The 25,383-nt window shown below is 35.1% G+C and overlaps 1 protein-coding gene across 2 annotated transcripts in view; it reads left to right on the plus strand.

Moving 5' to 3' along the window:
- The window catches only part of LOC131029214 (protein trichome birefringence-like 13), a 46,730-nt gene extending 22,653 nt beyond the window's left edge, over window positions 1–24,077 (plus strand). For both annotated transcript variants that reach the window (XM_057959626.2, XM_057959627.2), the window contains exons 3-6: window positions 5,297–5,437; window positions 11,757–11,877; window positions 19,706–19,840; window positions 23,435–24,077. In XM_057959626.2, the coding sequence (XP_057815609.2) occupies window positions 5,297–5,437; window positions 11,757–11,877; window positions 19,706–19,840; window positions 23,435–23,689 (652 nt within the window). In that variant the 3' untranslated portion in view covers window positions 23,690–24,077. The remainder of the gene's footprint in view (window positions 1–5,296; window positions 5,438–11,756; window positions 11,878–19,705; window positions 19,841–23,434) is intronic.
- The last annotated feature ends 1,306 nt before the right edge of the window (window positions 24,078–25,383 follow it).

Raw genomic sequence — 25,383 nt, forward strand, 5'->3', positions numbered from 1 at the left:
CACGAGAAGTCCAATGCATAACAAACCTGGCTCTCAACACCACACCCCAAATGCTAGAGTAAGGTAGGCAAGCCACCAAAAGGTCAAACACTATATTGGAATTATATTCATCAGTAAAATAACCAGGTAAGATAACTATGAAAGATCCATTAGAACTCTAGCACATGATGCACCTCAAAGCTTACCTGTTAGATCCTGACACAGTGATACTACAACCACATAAACCGTTAAAATAGTTGTTTGTAATCAAACCAAACATTTGTCTGTACAGTGTAAACAACACAGCTGTCATAGAGAAGCCTTGCAAAGTGGACCTAGTGGGTTTTAACACCTATTGCTCAACCAAGTTACTTGGAATCGACTTGATAGCTTTTTGGTTTTGACTTTTGCAAGACAACTCAAACTGAATGGTATGTGAGGTAAAACCTCTTTTCGAATTGTAAGGGGAAGGTCCTTAGAACTAACTTACCCTTGACACTAGACTATTGACAAAATCTACTATTACTTACGCTATGCACAAAATCTTTTGGGGGCAAAAGTGAAATAAACCAAACAAACTTCTATCTTTTTTTATTTTTGCTTGGGTATGAACCATGAAAACAAGGATGGAAGCAACACTTCTCTCACAAGTGATATTTTATGGATTATGGATTTGCAAAAAAATAAAAAAACAGCTAAGTTAAACAAACAAGTACTTTCCCATTGCCATAGCTTGAAAATCAGCAAGTCTGGACAACAGTATAAATGAATTACTGCTGACACAGAAACAGCACATGATTCCAGGAATTAAATAGTTAAGCTGCATACAAAGCTACAACTTAGATATACATATAATATCAGTAAAAGCTGGGTATTTAATCCACTTTCAATTCAATGCATGAAATATTAAACAAAGAGACCGCAAACATTCTAGTGAACTGAATAAACTGAATAAACTCTAACTTGAATGACAATTTCAGCAGCACAATCGTAGCTTCAACTATCATTAAGAAATAATGTGCTCAAAACACTTAGATATAAAGTTACAAAACCCAGTTTTTTTGATTTTGGATAGTATCTAATTTATCGCAAAAATCAATGTCTTCAAAGCAAAACTCTAAAAGCTACTGAATTTTTTTGGAAAGAAAGTAAAATCAATAAAACTATTCCAAACAAAGCCAAAGCTTTCTAAAAGCAATGCAAAAGTTTGTTCCAAAAATAGGACTTGATTCAATATTGGGTCAGGTAAAAATAGCTAATCTGAAAATTCCTTTGAGTCTGTAGAAGTTTGGAGAAGCTGGAGTTCGTGTTAATCTTTCTCTTGAGCAAGCTGATTGTGTACAGAAATTCTGCTCTCTTTCACCAAACCGTAGACAACATTCTTTTCTTGCACTGATAACTTCATGACAAGGTTTCTCATCTCATCCATACTATCTAGACCTAAGGAAATAGCCTCCATGTTTCTCTGGAATCAACTGATCAAACTTGGTTCTTAATGCCTCCACTTTGAACATGCAAGAAATAGGTGAACCAAATGCTATGATGCCTTGCATTGTAGTTTGTAATCTCCTGGTATTTTTTCTGATTACCTTAGCTGTGGGCACCTACAGCTCTACAACCAACCGATATGCTGCCATCCCTTCTAGAAGACAATTGCCTTTCAGATAAGCAGTGACATTCAATCTAACTATCTTGTAAGTATCCAAAGATGCAATAGGTCTCAAGTGATTAGCAACATTTCTGCAAGCTGAAATGATAGTATTTTTTTTTGAATGTAGGAATCGGGTAGCACCCCCTATAAACTTTATTGCACCGAGTAAACTTTTTAATGTGACTGTTGACGCTGACGAGACACGCCCTTTGGTACCATGTGGGCTGGGGGTATACTGGACCTCGTGACCTCGTGCCTACCATAGGAAGCTCTCGCCAATCAAGCCAGGCCCCAGCCCATAGGTGAACTGTTAGTATTCATAACACTGTAATTTTGCTATTTGTTTTTGCACTCCCATAATATTCTTTAATAGATTGTACAACTCATCAAGTAATCTCAGCCTCTATCGCAAAACCAGATAATCCACTGCTGAGTACCCCTACCACATGAAATCAAACTATTTAACTCTTGCCCTCCTCAACCATATTTAGGACTCAATTCAAAGGCAAGAAGATGTAGGGGAGTGGTCATTTTGTTCCATCTCTTTTCAACGGTTTTGTGTAGTTCTTTGAAGGATTTTTCTTTAGGATCTTGCTCTGTTGCATTTATGATGACTTTCATCTTCTTAATCATTGAGCTGATGCCATCATATACCTCACCCAAACAAGGCCTATCCATGTCAATATAACAAATTATGCTCAATGTGGGCTCAGTGAATCAGAGAAGATACTCAACACGATCCTACCAAATGTCATCTAGGATCATTTGCTTGACTTTTGCTGCCCTTGTAGTTCTAAATTGCCTCCATATGGACCAATTTGGGCTGATGACCATGTTAGAAAGTGCTTCACGAACCTTCACAAGTCATCTCAAGATTCTCAACACAATTGTGTTGGAGGCAAAATGGGTCTCAGCAACTTAAATAAAATTAAGTTGACAAAAATTAAAATTAAATAATATTAAAATATTTACTAGTTAAGTGAAATATATTTATTTTTAAACTTACCTTCAACAGCTCCAATTTTGAGAATCTTCTAAATATGCCTTTTGACATGTGGTCGTTGGTGACAAACATTTGGACCTCTTAAGCCTTAGCAACCTGAAAAGCTTGCAAGATTTATTTTGTACACCAACAAAGTCATTTCAATTAAGGACAGGTTGAATATTTATTTTGTTCATTAATAAATCTGTTGATATATGTCATCTCATTGACATGTCATTTGTCATACCCCCGAGAAGCACTGAATAACGAAGAAGGTATATATTCAGTATTAAGTAAACCCGAGAACAGCAAGTCATAACTCTCCTGATACAATCAGCGAGGCACATACTTGGTGACTGCATGATATCAAATAACAATTTGTCATGTCCTCGCCTCAATGAAAGGAGCATTGATTCCTGAATATTATACAGTGGCTCATTATTATATTAATCGCCCTTGTCAAGAATTGAATAACTAACAAAGAAATAAGATGGTTCGGAGTTTATTTAAGAGGCAGCGATTCTTATTATTAAGGGAGAGTAATACATTATCAAACAAAAGTGATGATTAGACAAACAACACTCATGTTATTCACCTAAGGCAGTGATTAATAAATAAGGCAACATTTAATTTTGGAAGGGGAGTGATATTATAAGGAGACATCCCCTTTTGGAAAGGACATCACCATGGGAAGAGAGGTGATGCTTCACCCTCTCAATGACTATATAGAATGGGTCCTTGAGGGAAAAGATCATGGAAGAAGATATCTGAAGTATATTTGACATACACTAATATATATCTGAGTATAACCTGCAGATCAAATTTATATAAGCATTGAAAAGCTTCAAGGGGGATCAAACAAGTAGGAAATTGAATAAATAATATTCAGCATACAATCCCCGTGCATTATATAAGTGATTGGGACTGATGCATAATGCATAGATTCTGATCTGGCTGGATTGTTAGCTACTTGATAGGCTCTAAATCAAGATATTAAGTTGACAATTTAAATTCCCAAATATAATCCATACCTCATTTGGGAATTCTAGGGCAAATTGGGTAAAGTCCCAATAGGGGACATTGCATCATTAGTGAAGGATTGATAAATGTGAGATCAAGTCAACTTTGATTAGTTGTCAAGGTAGGGAACAGGGAGTAATATTTCCAATGAGAATTTCTGTAGCATAGTGAATAGTGTACATCGACATCTCCAATGAAAACAGTTAATATCAAAGGTTTGTCCATTAGTGCTATAACATGCTTTCTCATTTGGTCATCAAAGCCTTCTTATCTTGTGGCAGGCCTTCAAATCCGTACGAGCTGTCATTTCAGTCTCCTCAAGCTACATGATGCTTAAATCAAAATTTATCATTAAGCATTCATATTCTTGAAATATAAAATTAGAATTACCAGATAAGAGAAATGGATAGAGAATTGGGAAGGGAAACACTGGCTTTCCAGGAACCCCTGGAAATGAAATGGTGCTGAAATTCCTCTACAACAGAAAAGTATTATATATAGCCAGAAAACATTTTTTGTGCAATAAATTATAAAAATCCATGTAAACTCCTTGGAATTGTTGTGGAAATGACCCAAGAAATCCATGCGTATCTAATTTTTTTTGAGATATGCCCTGATGCTCAAGTTGGGGGAGACGATGATTAGACCTCTTATTGTGCCCCAACTATCCTACTCTAGATAGACATTCTGCCCCATATTTTCATTTGACTTGTATGCTTCAAATTGATTGCAGCCATATGGCCTCCATTTTTTATTGGTATGTGCTGTAACTTTATTTGCAAAAGGATCTTCAGATTATTCTCTTCTATTTTTTCTTTGATACATACTTTTCATTCGAGAAACTTTTGCACTGTTTCTAAATTGACTTGGGAAAATTAATACAGACTTAGGCAATGTAGATGGTATTTTAAAAGGAGAAACCTTCATAATGTAATTTGTGAAGTGATTGCATTAGTTAGAGGCCTCTGGATTAGAACATAATCAGCTTTGCAAATGACTAAAAAAATAAAGGCAGAAATTGACTACAATATTCCAAATTTAAAAACTTTCCATCCTTGAATTTAAGAGTTGTCTTCATTCATGACACATTTCAGAATGAAGCACAAGAATTTAGTTTACTGAACCAAAATCCTACTTGTTTTTTGGACCATATGATAAAAAAATTTCAGGACTAACTGGGTTTCCTTTTGGTACTTTGTAAAGCAGATGTCTTGTGGTATGTTTCAGGGCTATCCGGTACTCTAGGATAGACTTGATATCCAGAAGTCCACAGAGGCTTTAGGGCCTTAGGCATGTTTGAAACTATGTTTTCCTCAACATTGTATAATAATAGGTAGAGAAGATCAGTTTCTTCTTAATTGGATTAAGATGTTGCAGTGTATATGTAGGTGGAATTAATTGTTTTGACCAACCAAATAACAGAAACCTTGTCTAGATGATGGATTATGAATAACCATACTGAAAACATCCTATAGGTTCAAATTTGAGATGCCAATTAACCAGATAGATTGACTTCAAGATGTTTTCAATGCCATTCTATTCTATTATTGAGTAAGTCTGCTTTTTAGTATAAGTGCAATATTGCCAACATAAGGCTAATACGCTAGGACTGGATTCTGGATTATCACCTTTGATGTTTGAGCTTTTTTAAAATTATTTTTCAGGTGGTCTGCAAAGATTGATGGTGGAGCCCTCGAACAACTGGGATACAAAGAGGGTTTTAGAGTGGATATCGATATTCCAGATGGATCATGGGCAGAGGCTCCTAGTTATCATAATATTCTGATTTTGAACACAGGTCACTGGTATACACTATTTCTGGCTTTGCTATTTTAGTTCTTTATTTTTACAGTACCTTTGATACTGCATGTTCACTTGGGATAGTATTATAGGATGTTGCATGCCGTATGATTTGCTTTTTATCTTGATATTTTCTTATCTAAAGTTGCAACTCCATAGCTTGTCCAAATGTATAAAATCTGTCTTTGAGGCATTTAAACAAATTGACAATGTAACCTCTTACAGTGACATTGAAATTAAACTAGCTTAAGTTGTGATACAAAATCATATAGCTCTCTTTAGTTGGCAGCTACTATTGGCAAGAGAAACTAGAGCAGCATCAGGACCACCCTCAGTAAAAATGGGCAGAACTGTTTCTGAAGGCTGTCCGATTCCAGATTGTGCTCTCTGTAGCATGCTGACATAGCCTGAGACTCTGCTGCAATCACTGAATTATTTGGATCAAGTTGCTAGAGTCACTTTTCTCCTTTTGCCGCTTGATACATGTTTTATATATCGTTTGTGTTGCCTCGAATAGCTTAAGTAGTTTGGTTTTCACTTTTCTTTCTTCTCCACCTAATATTCTGTAGTCTTTGTTGCTAATTTAGCTCAAGCTGATTGGCTTGTTTCCTCATAGCCTAAATTAGCCTTTTGTTTCCTGATCTCTCATCAGTCAACTGCTGGTTAAAATTACTTGCACGTGGAATCTAATGACATTGGCAGACATCCCGATGAATGTATCAGGGAAGGTCTGTCTATTTTCTAGTTCCAGTTTTTTCACCTGAAAACAGGCAGTTTTGCATCCAATTTGTAAATCAAAGAACTGGGAATGAGCTTCATAATTCTTTCTATAATCAACCTATTAGAATTGACATGACTTATCTTTAGTTCTAACCATGGTCATCAATCATTTAATTGAGAGGGAAAAGATCCTTTACTCCCAATCCCCTGTTGCAAAAGGTGTCTCTTAGAAAGCAACATTAGAGACTACTTAAGTGAGTGCTTGTTAAAGAAAGGCTCTGAACTAATATCCTCCTCAATGTAGGTTGGGTTTTTACAGATTTGTATATCAATATGCACGGGGAACAAAAGGGGCTGTTACCACAACCAAATATGGGTGTCATAATGAGGTTTTAAAAGCGCAGACCCATCTGTTATCCCTGTTTTGAACATGGCTTGTTTTGAACATTTTGCATTTTGTGAATCAACATGCATCAATCGAGTTGCTTTCCTGAAAGCTGCACTGGTATCTTAAGTCGTTCATGAAAGTTCTTCATCATTTAAGTTTGATTGAGTTGAAGATTGTTAATTGTCAGTCAGAGTTGTGAGTGATTTGGAGTCATACTCGATCGTCTGAAAGTGTTGTAAAATTGTTCAAGTCAGGTCATAAAAGATTGTACGGTAGATGTGTCATTATGATGCCAAAATTTTAATTGCTAATACATTGGAGAAGTCCTCAAATTTGTAAGCATATTCCTAGTGTTCATACTTGCAAAAAAATGGTCATAAAATTCTTGGGTATCAAATGGTGGAGAACTAGAACTTACATTTACATTTGTAATTCAAAAAAGTGCAAGTCAAGTTAAAGGTTGAAATGGTATAAAAGTTCGAGTCTTCATCTACATGCATGCATGTTTTTAAAACTTGCACAATGCATAGGCATTTCTCCTTCCTATTCTTGGCATTTATCTTGTTGGGGTTGCAGGATCATTGAGTCCTTGCTTCCACCTTCACCATCTCGCATGATAGACATGTGTAGAAATAAAAATGCAAATGTGAATGCTAACTTTAACAATGCAAACGCGAATGCTAACTTTGAATAACTGCATACTTGTACTTGCATTTCACTCACTGCATTCCACATTAAATGCACTTGCTGACCCATGGACCCATCCTGTATTTTGACACATTAACATGTAAATTGTGACATATTCTCCTATTCCTGTAATACAAATACAGATATAATTCTAAAGTTCATTACATATTATGTCTGGGAAAGTGGACTTACAGTTCAGCCATGCCTAATAAATTGTCCGTATGCACCTTGAATCTCTGTAAAAAGCAATATACTTATTATGCATGAGTTTGTGAAATATTGATTCAATCCTATCACTCCCAAATGTTCCGTGTGGAGACTTATTCTAGAAGTACATGAACTTGCAAAATGTTGGTTCACTCTTGCTTTTTGTAGACCGGCACGACATTAAATTGCTTTTTTGTTCCTACAGAACTAAGAAGTCTGCAAACTTAGTGTAAATTGTAGAAGGGCAGATTTAACATGCAACTAAGCAGAAATTGCAAAATGCAGTTGTACCTCCAGTCCAAAGTTTCATACTAAAGAACAAAAAGAGGAAGGGCAGACACCTTGCACTTTCACATTAAGTATCCACCCATTCCAACTTCGCAAACACTTTAATAAAATCACGAACAAAAGGTTTGCATTATACGTGCAGTTGCACATTTTGAAACTTGAAAAACATCTTGTTTCCACCCTTCTCATCTCTGTCAAGTCTACACACTAAAATATAATGGGAGATACAAGTGTGTGTGGATTTATGTAATGTCCCATTTTTGGGATTGCCCTAAAATCACAAATGCAAGGCAAACTTGCTAGTTAACAATTTCCTTTTGAACATAAACTATGGTGTAAAACCTGCAATAATGTTAGCCAATTTTTGAAATGTAATTCATAAGACCAATCAGGGATCTAATAGCATACCAATGTTCACATATAATCAATTGTAATATTCCTTAAATAAAATAAGTAATTAGTCACATAGTTGAATCTATAATTCATTTCTCAAATTCAATTATAATAGGGCTGAATGAGGGGAGCATGATAGGGTGCCCAAAACATCCCTTGCACTAAGCCCAAGTGCAGGATACACCATCTCTTGGCCCACAAGTGGCATGCATGCTAGCCATTTAACCTGGGGTGGTCTACTTAGTGGGGGAGTCCATCTCTGCCCTCCCTATTCGTGTCACCTTATTATTCTTCCTATGATTGATTCTCTTTATTTCCAACAATCAACCATCATAGAGGTTGGAGAGGAAAACACAATAAGGTGCCTGGAGCATTCCTCTTATCTAAGCCCAAGGGCAGGATCCACCATCCCTTGGCCCACAAGTGGCAGGCACGTCAGCCATCCAACATGGGGTGTGGTCTACTTAGAAGGGAATCTCGCATCTGCTCTTCCTCCTTGTATTTCCTTACTAACCCTGACATGATTGTTTGTAGGAGAATAAATAATTTAATGATCTAGATTGATTATCATTTCATATTATTAATTATGCCAAATATGTAAGTGATTAAATGTTAAACAACATCATCATAATGTATACCACAATGCTTGTTAGAATACGAGACTACTGTATCTTGAAATGCAGACTGTTTATATCCAAGATTGGTCTGACTGAATTATTGATTTTCCTCCATATCCTTGATGCTAGCATTGATCTGCCTTATATACCCCTCCAATGGTAATGAAGGGTCACGTCCTTCTCCACGTTCACAACCCTCCCCAAGGTTGCATCTCTTCACGACCGTCCGTTGCCTTTTTAGTTTTTACCAATGAATAGCTATTTAGAGGCAATCCTTCATTGATTTGTTTGAGTCATCCTTCTTTAACAAATCACAGGTTAAGTGAAGAAGCATTTGGTCGATCAAAGGAAGAAGTATCAAATCAAATTTTTTATTCCTTTCTGTTTTTAATTACTCCTATCAGATCTTAATACTTATTTTTATTTGTTTAAGGTTTTGTTAATGCTTCAGATTGTCGATCAAGGGAACAAAGGCCTTATGGGCTGTCGGCTTAGGTATTAGAATATTGTGAAGTCCTATTAAGACAATTTTCTGAACAATAGTAAAATACTTATATATGTATATTCCTGAATTCATTTATTATTTTATTTATTTTTGATATGATAGTGTATGCGGGAAAAGCGGGTCAGTGAAACTTAAAATGTGAAAGGTGAAGCCCAAAGAGACTTGTCCACACACCCATAGGACTTCTTGGTGCAAGCTATGGAGTCATGAAGGATGACTCAACTTCCCAAGGTTGGTTCCATGGTTCTCTATCTCACAAGGTCCCTCAAACCAAAGGGGTTGAGTGAATTTAAATAAATAAATAGAATAATTTATTTAATTAAATAGAGGAATGCGGGTGATTTAATTAAATTGGATTTAATTAAATAGAGGAATGAACATAAAATATTCATTTAGGAATATGGTCATTTTTATACGTCTACAGATAGTATATAGTATATACTATTATTATAATTTATATTCATTATGACATGATTTGGGGGTGTGACAATTTATGTTACTCATGTACATTTTCTTGAAAGCTTGCAAGATTTCCCTTTGTTTCTGCAGCTGGTTTCTCCTCATATAGGGTATGGCATTCTATGAAGCGCATATGCACTGTTCTGGTTCTCATGCAACACAATGATTGCAGCTTGCGGTGCTTGAACAATATGTATCTGTTGAGAAGGCTTCGGAAACTCTAAGCAGCACCATGGAAGAAATGGGCAGCAAGATTCAAATCCTATGCCACTCTTTGCCAGTGTTCTCCTTGTGTGTGCAAGTAATGGAAGCTCTGAGTCATAGCATAAATATTATCAATGCATAACGGAGACGGATTTCTAACAGATGTTGTAGTTGCAGGTGCCATGGTAGATATGTATACGCAATGTGGAGACACAGACAGGGTGTAAGCTGCATAATGAAAGTCTTAAAGAAAATATGGTTTCATGGATTGTTTATTGCAACACACATGCAAATGAATCTGTTCAAAACAATTTATAAAATTTCAAGCAAATGCTGTTAACCCAGGCTGAATAACACTGCACATTTTCCACACTCCAATTACAATCATAAAAGGCCCAACTATTTCTCCTTTCAATCTCATATCATTATGTAGAGAGGGCCAGTTAAAGGGGTCACTGCACATTTCACTTACTGCACACAAACTCCTGACAACTCTTCTACATAACTTCAATTATTGCAGACCTGTATTGTCAAGAATGTGCTTTCAAAAAAAATAAGAAGACTCCACTCTTCATTGCTGACAGGCAATTTGCATTTCTCACAAGCACAACCTTTTAAAATAAGCTTATTAACACAAACAAAATGTAGAAACATTGTCAGGCACATGGATTGTTTTACATAATGCCTCAAAGGGATGCTGTCTTGTAGAATACAATTATTACAGTAAATGTACAAAATGGATTGTTCAAAAGGTTTGAAAAGATTTCAAGAAGATCTGGCAGTTGTAAAGGTAAATTCTATGACCTTTGCCAGCATCCTCCCTACCTGTGCTAAAATGGGTGCATTGGAACAGGGTATGGTGATCCACACAAGCTTAAGTAGAGGAATTTAGTAAAATGCTGTAATTGCAGCTGTTATAATGAACACAACATGCAAAATATGAGAGCATAGGCTAAATTGTTAATTGTTCAACAGAATGCTTTGAAAATGTTCACCTACAGGCGATGCCTGATAACTGTTTGACAGAATCCCTAAAGAGATGTCATCTTATGAAATGCAATGATCAGAGGATTTGAATAAAATGAATTTTTTCCCAATGTCTTTTCCATAAGAGTTTATTTGGAATTCTGTTTTTTTTAAAGTATCATGTCCTATTGCATACCTACTATTTACTTTTTTCCATTGTAAAGGTTCATTGTTTAGTCAAGGAATGCCACATTATCTTATGTAGGTGCTGTGGACTTGGTTTATATGCATTAAGTTGCGTGTCTCATTTCATTGGAACCATCTTTTAGAAATAATGTGATTATATGATGTAACTTTGAATACAGAAGGTTGTTAGTTAATTGTATTACCCCGATGAGAGTTTTCTTTAGAAACACAAGCACCAATAGGAAGGATGTTTAGTAAGTTTAAAATCAAAATTATGTTGCTTTCATAGCAATTGTTTATGTGAGTGACTGGAAATTTTTGGGATAAGCTTGTAATAATTATGATGTCCAGTGTAGGGAATTCTTGTTTTCTGTCAATTTATTTGAGTTCTTGATTCCCATTGGCAATTAAATTCAAGTATTCTGAAAGCTTCTATTAAGTTTGGAGCTTGCATGATGGTTTAACTTGTAACAAAGCTTCCATAATTTGTTTGCTGTTTATTTTTGGTTGAATTTGAGTTTTTGTTGAGTGCATTTATTTTTATATTGCCTTTTCAAGTTGTATTGTTTTCAGGGGAATGATCTCTTAAAGGTCCTTACAAAATTTTACTGTACCATGAAAACCCAAGTTAGTAATAATGTAGCCATTAAGGGATGATGATGAAACTGTTGCAATGTTACTCATTTTTATGTTACAATGTCCAGGTGGTGGGCACCAGCAAAATTTGACCCAGTGAAATCACCTATGTTATTTTTTGAGAAGGGCCAGCCAATATTGCCCCCAATATCACCTGAAGAGGGTTTGGACATGGTTCTACATAACATGGTTTGTCCTGTATTACATTGAGCACCTTTATTTTCTTTAATGCTTGCAGAGTCTACAATAAAAGTTAATATTGATAGCATAGAAATGTGTGGGCAATAAAATTGCAGTAAATATTGATTCACTTGAAACTTTACTCAATGGTAAGAGGGATACGGTGTGAGCAGAATTAAATGACATGTTTAGACAACTTTGACATTGTACTTTATACAGCTGTGGCTGAGGTCAGTCATCTACGTATTGAATTTCATGTAGGGACTAACTTTTGTTAATTGTGTTTTATTACAGCATTAATCTATTAGGGGGGTTATATTAACTTTTTGATCATAGGCAACAACAATTATAGTACAAATATTTGCTTGGGGCTGCACCTCTACATGTTTGGCCTCTCTTTTTGCGCATAATTTTTTTATTCTGATACATATATTGCCATGCTTGATTTTTGTCTTCATTAACTGGATGGAAAGGCCTCGTGCACATACTATTTTTACAGACAGCAAAACAAAGTTGTTATTTAGAATTTGGTTTCAATATCATGAATTTTAGTCTTGTGATGACGTGATCAATTTTGTGTGGAATTTTAGTTTTGATATTCTCTTGCCTTCTTACAATTATTCTCTTCTCACAACTGTTCTCTTTCTTTGTTTTCACAAGATAGAAAGTGGCAAAATGAGTTTGTTTTTTGTTTTTTGCTCTTAGTGTGGCTGTTTTAGGTTTAGAGTTGGTGCAAAGGGGTGTAGAGTCCTTGAGTACTCCACCAATAGGTATTAGACATCTGCCCATATTGGACATGAGTTTATCTATCCATTCGAGATAGGGATCTAGCCAAATAGGGTAGGCATTTATCCATAAAAGATAGGCATATGCTTTGGTCAGAAATTTAGACTTATTGAGACCATATAGGTCTTGAGTCACTCTCTAAAGATTACACTCCCCTATTGGGAGTCCTTTGAGGTTGCCATTTTAGAAGTATATAATATAAAATAAAAGCTTGAAACTCACCTTGGAATTTGGCCTAAGGGATGATGATGAAACTGTATCAATGTTACTCATTTTTATGTTACAATGTCCAGGTGGTGGGCACCAGCAAAATTTGACCCAGTGAAATCACCTATGTTATTTTTTGAAAAGGGCCAGCCAATATTATCCCCAATATCACCTGAAGAGGGTTTGGACATGGTTCTACATAACATGGTTTGTCCTGTATTACATTGAGCACTTTTATTTTCTTTAATGCTTACAGAGTCTACAATGAAAGTTAATATTGATAGCATAAAAATGTGTGGGCAATAAAATTGCAGTAAATATTGATGCACTTTAAACTTTAGTCAATGGTAAGAGGGATACGGTGTGAGCAGAATTAAATTACATGTTTAGACAACTTTGACATTGTACTTTATACAGCTGTGGCCGAGGTCAGTCATCTAGATATTGAATTTCATGTAGGGACCAACTTTTGTTAATTGTGTTTTATTACAGCATTAATCTTTTAGGGGGGTTCTATTAACTTTTCCAGTTTTTCCAGTTTAATTTAACGTCTTTTTTCCATTTGAATTATATTTTTAATTTGTGATCCAAGGCAGATCACCTATCTTTTGGATTTTAATCAAATGATGTCCTTTATTTCTCTATGATTTATAGGGATGATGCTACAAACGTTGTTGCAACTGTCTTAGGCTATAGATGTAGTAGCTTAAAGTGTCACGCCATTACTCGTAAAGCAAGCCAGACATATCGTTGATACCAAACATTGTTAAATTTTTCAAAGGCTTGTTGAGTATAGTTGTGTGCCAATTGCTAGGGGCATACCTTTAGTCATGACGAATGATGATAATTTGTGTTACCGGTTCAGCCCCTTGATATCCAAGGTCGTGGTTCTATCTAGGCCGAGTTTGGGGTTCAAATCTGGTCCCTTGTGGGTTTGAGTAGGGTTCCACTCATGGCTTGTGGGTACATCTCGGATGAACCCAGGGAGAATTTGGGTGGTTAACACATCAAACGGACAAGTTTCACTATTTGTCCTCTTACCCTAAAATGTGACATACAAAACATCCAAAAGGCAAAAGCAACCTCATTTTTCCTATTGTGAATGAAAAAGAATTTCTTTTCCTCCATTGCTGAACTTATTTTCTTGCTTGCCATTGCATGAATTGAGTTGAAGATTGATCATTGAATGCTTTGAGCTGGTTGTTGTGCTATTCCTATGCTTTGGCAAGTGTTCGTTTGTTGTCAAGGGGGTCGTAGAGGAAGATTTCTTCAAAAGAGGTAGGCTTTTTGAAGTTTTTTTTTTTGGTTTTTCTTTTTACTACATTTTTTAAATAAATAAACTCTCTTGTTTTGTTTGAAGTTTTTGGTTTGTTTTCATTCTTCTAGGTACATATAACACATGCTTAATTTTTTTAGAATGAATTAACTATTAAGTCGTATTTAGATGTTTTTATTGTCAACTTTCATTTGTTCTTTTAGGTGTTAAAATGGCAACCATTTCTAGTTTTGTGAACCAACCCCGTTTCAAAACAGATCCAAACTCTTCCCAATGAAAATATGTTGAAATGGCACAACTTCCAAGTCGTGGAGGTTATGTTTGGATTTGTGGTCATTGTAAAGTTAAATATTTGAGCTCGTATGGTTGAGTAAAAATCCATCTGTCCAAGATCCTCAACAAGGCATCAAATTTTGTTGAGGCGTAGATGGTAATGGCATTCTAGAATTACAAGTCTTGGTATATATTGAATAGCAAGAAAAGGTAGACCAAGCAACAAGCCATAAATCAAATCATTCTTTGTTAAAGAAAGGATCTCGAGAGATGATGTCTTCTCCATTGCCTTCTCATTTTGAACCTATTGAGAGCCATCCATTTTTGTCCATACCTAAAGAACAACTTGTCGCTTCTACACATGATAGATCAAAGGTATCGTTGGAAATGGCATTTCAGAACGATTCTAGAGAGATTGCTAATCAAAGACATAGTGAGATGTGTCTATGTGAATGGCCTGACATTCAATGTTGTTTGCTCACCATATTGGCAACAAAATGGTGAAATTAATTAATGAGGCTCCAAAAGTTACAACAGCTCGAGTATTGAAAGGTTTAGTAACACTTTATTGGATAAAGAGGTGAAATTTGTAGAGGACTCCTTGAAGCTCATAAGGATTTCATGGATCAAAATGGGGTTGTCCATCATTTCTGATGGATGGTAAGATGCAAAAAGTCATCCATTGATAAATGTTATTGTAGTTTCCCCTAAAGAGGCAATGTCTTTGAGAGCAATGGATTGTGAAGGAGAGGTGAAGGATGGTGCATATATTACTAACATTTTTTTTAAGCCATTAAGCAACTGAGCCGTTGAAATGTTGTGCAAGTTATAACAAAAATGTCAAAATTTGTAGGGTTGTTGGGTTATTAGTTGAGGAGCATTATGCACACATTTTTTGGACACCTTGTGTTGTCCACTCCCTCAACCTAATGCTACAAAAAATTGGCACCAAAATTTGTGTTCCCTGGTATTTTTTTCAGGTGTCCCCATCCCGGGGACGTCCCAGGGACAGGGGACTCCTAGGGGACGTCCCCATAAGTTTTGCATATTGATAGTGAATTTTGACAATGAATTCTATGAGCAATTTGACTTTGACTCTCAATTTAACACAAATTTGGTATAAGAAATCTGCTAGTTCTTATATTTTAAGGTTCTATAATGTATATGTGCATGCTTTATCCATGTTTTCATATGAATATTTTAAATTTCCCTATTTTTATATAGCCGTCCCCTTTGCCGTCTCCAAAATTGGCAAAAAAAATCACCGTCCCGGAAACGCGTACCCCGTCCCTTGCTGTCCCTGTCCCAGAAACTCGGGGTAACATAGACCAAAATTGATTGGATCAAATAGGTGCATGTTGAGGCCGAAGAGATCCAAATGTTTGTCACCAACCACCTTATGTCACAAGGCATATTTAGAACATTTTAGAAATTTGAGCTGCTGAAGGTTATTTAAATAAAAAATATGTTTCACTTTAGTAAAGTTTCTAATTTTATTTTAATTTTAATGTTTGTAAATTTTTATTTTTTTATTTTGATTTTCGAACAAGTTGCTGAGACCTGTTTTGCCTCCAATGCAATTGTGTTGAGATGAATTGTGAAGGTTCGTGAGGCAATTTCTAACATGGTCATGAACCTAAATTGGTCCATTTTGGAGGCAATCTAGCACTACAAAGGTAATAAAGGTTAAGCAAATGATCCTAGATGAAATTTGGTGGGATTTTGTTGACTATCTTCTAAGTTTCACTTAGCCCATATTGATCATGTTTTGTTATACGGACATGGATAGGCCTTGTTTGGGTGAGGTATATGATGGCTTCAAGTCAATGACTGAGAGAGATGAAAGTCATCATAAATGTGAAAGAGCAAGATCCTAAAGAAAAATTCATCAAACTATACAATATCAATGAAGAGATGCAACAAAATGATAACTCCTTTGCATCTTCTTGCCTTTGCATTGAGTCCCAAATATTGTAGTGCTCCACTCCTTTTTTTGACAACAAGAGTTGCCCCATATAGAGATGTTGAAGTCGCTCAGTGGTACAAGGCAACACTTAATAGACTATTCACTAATTATGATGTGTGGGATGTAGTGAGGGTTGAGTTTTTGGGTTCTGCATGCTCCAATGACTACGGTCTTGATGCTTTTCGAGACAACCATATGATTGATGCTTATACTTGATGGTGGTTGCACGACCAATCATACACGCACATACAACCCCTTGTGATAAGTTTTTATTACATGTAAGTTTTATATATTTTTTTAAATCTTTTATCTTTTATGTTTTATTTATGTTTTAATTTTATAATTTTTTTAATGTTCAACTCTAATTTTGTCTTAATAGGTTGCTAGTTCATTTGTATCTGAGAGGAATTGGAGCACATACTCCATCTGCTCAATAAAGTGCAATAGAATACACTCAAAAAAGGCAGAGGATTTGGTGTATGTGCATTCAAACTTGCAGATCCTTACACACAAAGAATGTGGCTACAAAGAAAGGGACACAAAGAAGTGGGATATTGAGCTAGAGCACATTGAATTGGATGTTTCCAGTGCCCTTTGTTGCACTTGATGTTGACGATGACTATGAGCCAACTAGTGAGCATGAGAGTGGTAGTGCCAATTCCAGTGGCACAATTTGTGGTTCTTCTAATTTACCACTATGTATATCATCTAATATGGATGATGATGATGACATTTTTGATGACCCATATGATATTTGGTCAACGATGGCTGATTGTTGACACTTGACATTATTTTTTAACTTCAATATATATCATGACATTCAAGTTGGCTAATATTTGACTATTAATATGGTGGTGTATTTTGGACTTAATTACTGCTACAAATATGTATATATTTCTGATGTTTATATGTTTTAGTATGGATGAACCCAACCCCAATTTGACCCACGAACCCAAACCCAAACCAATACCAGGACCAGTAACTTATGTAATGACCCTTTGTATTGGCGCCCTTGAGCTTTTTGGTTCGTGGCAATACATTGCTGGAAGTTTTTGAAAGGCCTAAGTTCCTTTGTTGAGATATGCTTGTAATTTTCTTTATGCAATATAAACTATGTAGTCACCATCTTTTGCTTTGGTGCACGTTGAATAATTTCAACATGTCAATAGACTAGCTTGTGGCCTATCTGTCCTTGGACCCTTTGAATGTTTGAATTGATGATCCTACAGGGTCAATAAGAAAAGCCAACAGAACAATGGATATGAGGTAATCAATTTGGAACACATCAACAGTGTAGATAAATGAAGTTTTCGTTTGATAAAGTTGACAAAACATGAAATTTTTGTACGGGTACAACAACTCATTTGGAATTGTTGAAGATAATACATTTAGAACAGCTTGGGTAGAGTGGGATCTTCTTCAGCTTCTGCATTGCTTTTTTATAATAATTTTGATGACTTCTAAGAGCTAAATGTATTTTTATGCAGTACAGTTTGTGATTGTCTGGACTAATATACAGCCTGTTATAGAAAAACAATTATTGGATGATGGATATTGTATATTAATGCCAGATGGAGATTATTTTGCTGCTGGTAATAATAGATTAAGATTTTATATACTTTTTTACTAGATTTTCTATAATTTTTTTACATTTTAAAACTCTCTTGCATTGCCATTTTCGAAACTTACCTGTTTGTGCACTTCATGCAACCTACATCCCCCATAAATCTGCTTTCTAATTGTTTTGAATTTATCTGTCAAGGTTGCACCCAGGAATACAATTCACTAAGGCTTAGTGAGGTTGATAATTGGCCTTTTTTCCAGGCTTAGGCAAATATGAGCTCAAAACTCACTAATTGTTTGAAGCTCAGTTGAGGATTCTCATGGGCCATTGACCTATCAAAGACTTAGTTGATTCTGTGCATGGGCCATTTAATTGTTTAAGGCTCGACTGAGGTTGTTCGTGGGCCATTGAATTGATTAGTGGTCTGTTGAGGTTGCTCATTTGACTTTGGTTGCTTATGGCTCTATCGAGGTTACTTGTTGGTTACAGATTGATTAAGTGGTTCCCATTTGCTGTAGCAAGAGGGTGTGTTGATGAGGACTTTGGAATTGAGCTTTGAGTAATTATCTCATTGTACTAATTGTTAGGATTTAGGCTAGATGGAGAAGATGAATTTAGTTAGTCACAGATTACTGAGCCAATTATCTCAATGGGAAAAGGCTAATGCCAAAGGATGTCTTTCCTTAAGGGAGGTTTTTGGTGATAATCTTGTTCTGTCTTAGTGTTAGTGTTTTGTAGCTTCGGGAGCTATTTTTCCTTAATATAATTGATTCAAGGCAAGTCGGCCCTTGTATTGTAAAACAAAAGAATAAATATTTAAGGCAGGTCGGCCTTATATTATAAACAATTATTGTATTACCAAGGTCGGCCCTAGAAAGGTGGTCACCCAGCTTGCTATATAAAGGAGGTGGAGTCTCCACATTATTCACTCTTCAATTTACATTTCCTAGCAGCAGTATGTATCTTTCAGCACCAGATCCGATTCTTTGAAGAAGTATTATCATTCACTCAAGGAGAAGTAGCATTTATTATTTGCATAAGTCTTGGCCAAATTCAAGGGCCTGATTTTGTATGCAGATTTCTGCACCTATTCCTTTTATAAGAAGATATTATTTGCTGGGTTTTTCTCCCTCAAGTAGGAGGGTTCCAGGGTAATTTGCTGTGTTCATTGTTCTATGTGTTATGCTTTCTGCTTATTGCACTTCTGATCTAAAACAACACTTAGATGTACTGGGTTTTGATTACTAATTTTGATGAGTTCTTGTAAAAATACTAGTATAACCAAGGCTGTCATGTACTCTAACCATTCTGTTCAGGTATCTCATTGATAGTTTGTAAAGCTTCTCTTGTGCAGCTGTAATAAATGAAGATTAAGTTTTTAAATCATCTCGGATATGTAAAAAATATATAATGTGCCATATGCTTTTCTTTAAGGAAGCAGTTGAAATGTTACATGTTTCTCTGAATGCCCTGAATGAGTTATTTGAGCAATTTGTTAACTTCTTGAGTGATTGAGTTAGCTTTAGGAGTTCAGTAATCTTGATTGATACATAATGCCTTAACATATCAGATAAAGGCTGTAATAGATAGAGTCTTAGAGATGTACTTTCTTATTTGATGCCATATGGCAGGCTAGACAAAAGACCATATTATCTATGTTTCACAAAGTTTCAGTTTTTCTCTTTTCTGTTTCTCTAAAGGCTGCCTTTAGAGTGTTGCATAAATTCCTTTGTGAACTCAAATAGATTGCTGACTTATTTTGCAGATAGACTTTGTCGAGAAAAATATGCCAAAGAATGCACTAAATGTTTTTCGGACACAATCTCCCAGGCATTTTGAAGGTGGTGATTGGAATGAAGGTGGCACATGTCAGAGGACAAAACCTTTGCTACCTGAGGAGGTAATTTCAAACTATTTTAATAAGAGATTTAAAAGTAATTTTGAACTTGAGAGTGAAAACTCAATATTGAGCTTAGAAGTGAAATCTCACAGTTAATATGATTAGGCAGTATGTGTAATATTTCAAATTCTTAATGGAATTATTAGTAGAAAAGGTACATATAGATGGTAAGCGAAGGTTAAAGATGCAGTTTTTCCAGAATATCGGCCTCATAATGATGAGAGAGTGCAGTTCTTTTCAGTTGGTGTAAAAATCCATTGCAGAACATCTCAATTGAGTTTCAAAATGTCATATCCATATCAAAGAGAGTGATGTCAAAATCAATATCGGAAATGTTAAAATGTTGGTGGTCAGCTTCCATACGGACCATTTCTGTCTACTTGAATTAAACAATTAATATTCTTGAAGCTGAAATGAGCAGACTACAGGAATCTTTGACTGTAAAACTTGTTATATGACATGACATGATTATAATTAGACGGTAGTTGGAGCTTGGGATGGTCTGATGCTGGAATTTTGTGGAAGCTTCAAAATATCCTCTTTGACAGTGTTAAATGAGCTATAATTGAAGGCAGTCAAGCATCCATATTTCTCAATTTTCAAAAAGTCTGACTTCTATTTCACAAAGTACATGAATAAATTCAGAGACTTCTATAAGATTTAAACTTGAGATCTCAAAGTTAGCACAATCTTTAATATTCCTCCAATGATTCTATGTGAGAGTAAAATATTGTGGTGAGTTTTGAACCTCAATTCTCTTGTTGAGAAGCGAACCTTAATAGTAAATACAAATGAGCTACCATATCTCCTTGAAAAATGCATTCAAACTTTCCATGTATAAAATATGGCGCTTCATTAATCTTCATACCATCATGTCTCCATCCCATGTTCATCTCCCGCTTAACAAATATTCTAATTTATTGTTTGTGAATGAAATTCTGTGCAAACTACAAACCAAAAAAGATATAAACATGGGCAGCTTTTTCACTTGGTGGGCACAAACAAAAAAATAATGTCCTTCTCACATGCCATACTTTGCCCTATGCTGGTTGAGTAACTGCAGTGAATGTTGCTAATGCATATATATCTTCACAAAAGTTTGAAATTCTGCCAGGGTCTTGATGGGCACAGAAAATGGGCTATCTTTGTTATTTCGTCCCCTTGAAACACATACACTTGTCACTCTGCTAATGCAGATTAAAAAACTTTATAACACCATGCTTGTGCATTCATGGATGGAGACTGAATATTAGACTTAGACTATGAAGAAAGAAACTCTCAATTCTTCACTTGTCTTTGGGCTTTTCCATTCAAATCAAGAACTTACACATCTACCATATAAGTTGCTTTGACTAATATCAGAGGCACAAAAAACACATGTAAACCAAAGAAGCATTAATCGTTTGGGGAGCAAATCAAAAGTATAAGCTTTTTTGAAAAAATCGGGAAAAAAACGTATTTACAAAAAAAGGTAAAAATTTGAAGGAAAACAATCAAAAACTACTTTTTTAAAAAATATTTAAGGGCATTTCTATAGCATAGAGATATTGAGAGCAAATAAAATATAGAGACTTCAACCCATAAATTATAGAAAATAGAGTTTCGTTGTTTATATTCATATTGCCGATTATATTGCACAAAATATACCACAACAACATAAATAATAACTAGATTGTGACAATTGTCAAAATGTCAATTCCAATATAGTTTGTGATGTTGTACAAAGTCAACCTATAAGCTAAGTACAAAGTGCCAAAAATCAATTGTAGCTAATGACATGCTAGAGGTAGGAGGCCCTGATAACGAAGCTAACGAAGCTCCTGGGTGAGAGCTTATCCTAGCTCGTTCAACAAATTGGAGCTTGTGTTGCATGGACAATTTTTTTGGTTGTACTAATGTTTGTCGAAGTCCTGATTTTATATTATTATTCAATTTTTGTTCTTGTTTTTTAAATTGATATTTGAGGGAAAATTATAGAGACTGAAGTTTATTTTTTTGATCGGTAATATTTGTATTTTATTTATTTAAAACTAAACAGTACAACTTCAGTAAGATAATTAGCTATCTACTAGTTCCCTAAAACCACCCACAAAATTCATCCAAACCACCCACCAAAAAACTGACTGTGCATCTTCATCATAACCTAGTTTGATACCATATTGAAATGTGGTTGGCATTAAACCATAGATTATTACACCATTGTTATATGATAAAATATATCATTGATTTTTACAACCATCTTCACAACTAGCCTCTACAACCTCCCTAAAGGAAAGTAACTCCACTTAACTCCTAAGTCCTAACTCCTAACATTATTAAATACTAATAAAAGCTAGCATGTTTGTCCTTTATAAACTAAACTAACCTATAGATTTAATACTTATTCCACATTACCTTATATTTAAAAATAACTATTCATTTAAGTCATTTTAGGGTTTCGAGGTGGTTACAAGTTAGTTATGACTTGTAAGTTAATAACTACCCAAAGGTGTTAGAGAAAGATATTGATTGTCATTTGTAAGGATCTTTTTAACAGAAATCAACAAGGAGAGCTTTGAGAAACTTTCTACATTTTGTAAAGACAGTATATTGCTAATAGAGAATACATTTTACAAGGCTTTTAACTTCTATAGCTCATTCAAACTTTCACAAGAAAATGCATTGGCATTAATTCAAATTATTCTGTAGCAAAACCTAGTCTAGCTTATAATACATTACGTAATAAAAAATATTCCTGTTACAAGGTCACATAAATCACAATTCTCTTTCTGTAGCCCAATATTCTAATTATGTTCTCAACTTCTGTTACATGCCTTGTTTTCTTCATTCGCAAATTATCTTTTTCATTCATCTGCCTACATCATCAAACATCCTTCTATCAACAATCTACTCTCTCTCTCTCTCTCTCTCTATTCTTTCTGTCAATTTCCGTAACCTTTGCAACAACTCACAAGCAAGAAACTACCCTATAACCTTTGCAAAATTGTTGTTTGAAATTCCTTAGGCTTTTGACACGTGGTCAACAAGGAAGACACAGGTATCATGATGATTCTAATGGACAAGGGGCATTGCAAAAACACCCACATGGCCATCAGATAACAGCAAAAGTGTTTTAAGTTTATAACCAATGATAGACTTCTAGAAGCTAAATACAAGTTTGAAATAACATCATGATGATTCCAAAGCACCTCTCTGGGAGGACTGAAACAAGAACAAGCCTGAAAGCTTCTTGAAGCTTACTCAAAGAAAGCAAAATGATGAGAGCTATGACAACAACTCAGTTGAAAATGCTGTAGGATTAGACAATGGATATTGAAGGTATGATTGGTAGCAATCGATTCAAGGGTGTTTAGTAGGATATCAATCTAATACACAGGAATCCATAGCAGTCAATGAGGTTTACATTGCCATTGTAAATGAAACAAGGCCATAGAAATACAGGAAACTAGCAGTCATATTAACAATTAAAAAATAGAATCTATAATCTGACATGTTTTTAAAATATTTTGATATTGTTGAGTGGAGCAAGCTTCTCCTATATATACAATATTATCATATACAATGAGATCAACATCCAAATTCTTGGTTTTGCAGGTGGAAAATATCTTTGCAGTAAAAAACCACAGTCCAAATGTAGAGGTGCGACTTGCAAACCGTCATTTGCAGGAGGCATTAAAAGATTCAAGTTTTAATCTTTTGAACATCACATTTATGAGTGAATTTAGAGCGGATGCCCATCCTTCAACATCAGGGGGGAAAAAGCATGAGGATTGCATGCACTGGTGCTTGCCAGGAATAACAGATTATTGGAATGATCTATTGATGGATACTCTTCTTATGAAAAGATGAGGTTCTCCCGATGATTTCCTTATTTCTATTCATTATAACATTTTTTCATTCTTTCCAAGTTCCACTTAGATCCTCTCTTATTCCGCGACTTGATCAATATTATGATATTTCCTTCTTTGTTTCCTGTTCTTAAGTTTCCATTCTTGTTCACTGTAAATATGTGAGTGAGGTATGTAACAATGTGGTACGTCATTTGATAGGAAGCTTATAAATAGATTTTCTTATTTGTTTTTTGTTGGAAGCTTGTTAATGATGTTGTAGGCAGCGACTTTTCAGAGATTTACAGTTTAATTAAGGCTAGATCACACCACCAAACATTAGATATCATGGCATTGTAATTCAGTAAGAAGAATTCAAATTGTACCTTATTTGGGTACTATTCCTATTCTACTGTGAGTAGCGACTATTTGTGGTGCTAGCTTTAGATATCTGTGTTTTTGTTGCCATTTGAGTTACACGTGGTGTGTTTTTGTTGCCATTAGAGAAGCGTATGTTGTGTAGCTGTGTTGTGAATCACTACTGTTGCTTTTCTGTTGGAAAGAGTTTTATTTTTAGGTTGATAGGGAGTTCAACAAGCATTTTGGTCGTATTTATGTACTAAGTTTCAGCAATCCAAGTATACATGCTAGCGGAAGCATAAAACCAGAGATTTGGAGACCGTGGAGACTAAATTTGTTCACATCTATCCTGTTTCATACGACCTTGAAAAAGATTTGTGAGTTAGCAAATTTAATTGACAATTCCTTCATTTTTTTAAAGGTGGTCTAAAGCTCACAGTCAGCCACTAAAGATTGTTCAATTTTATAATATTGCACCTTTAAAAATAATAGTGAATTACAGTTGTGATCAGTAAAGGCTAAAGCTGCAGTACATCTGTAAACATCATCTCAATTCCATCAAATTGTGATATTATCTGTGATAAATTTATTTATAATCAATTTAACTATCCTACTGTATCACATTTTACCTCGTTAGCATTGATAATAAGGATGTCGTTTACATTGCAGTAACATTATCCTTACAAATTTGAACATTTTCTCTTCCCTTCTCTGTACAAAGTGGTTCCAAAAAAGATTTTTGCAGCCATTGTTTTCACACTCAGTGAGAAAAATAAATTGTTTCCACTGCAATCTAAATAAACTTCAAAGCCTTGCTGGTGCACAAAAGAACTCCTAGCGTTCTATGAATTCCAGGGTCTGCATTGACAATCTTTATAGGAAAATTGGGCCAAGCACCACGAATGGTTAAAATTATGCATCTGTGACAGCTGAACAAAGGTGAGAAGGACCTGATGCTGTATTCTTCTCCTGGAGGCTAAGCGTGTTGAACATGATATATAAAGGCTGCCAACTTTTGGCAAATGTCAGAGTTGTGAGGTTTCTGGTATTTATAAAAGCTTTTAGGACTGTAATATAAAGTCTTGTGAAAGCCCATCTATTACGAAAAAAGAGAATATGTAAAGAGGAAAGACATTTTAGGAAGTAGCTGATAGAAAGTAAGATGATATTGAAATGTGGAAGCTATTAAAAACAGAACAAATTTACTGTATTACAGAAAGTTGAAAAATTGTCACAACTTATAAAAGGATTAAATATATATATATAAATAATTTCTTTCCAAATAAATAAGAGAGAATTTTTAGCAACACGTTTACTGTAAACAAAGTTCGTTTGGTTCATATATGCCATATCTAG

The sequence above is a fragment of the Cryptomeria japonica genome, chromosome 3 (genome assembly GCF_030272615.1).
Source record: "Cryptomeria japonica chromosome 3, Sugi_1.0, whole genome shotgun sequence".
In the NCBI taxonomy this organism is placed as follows: Eukaryota; Viridiplantae; Streptophyta; class Pinopsida; order Cupressales; family Cupressaceae; genus Cryptomeria; species Cryptomeria japonica.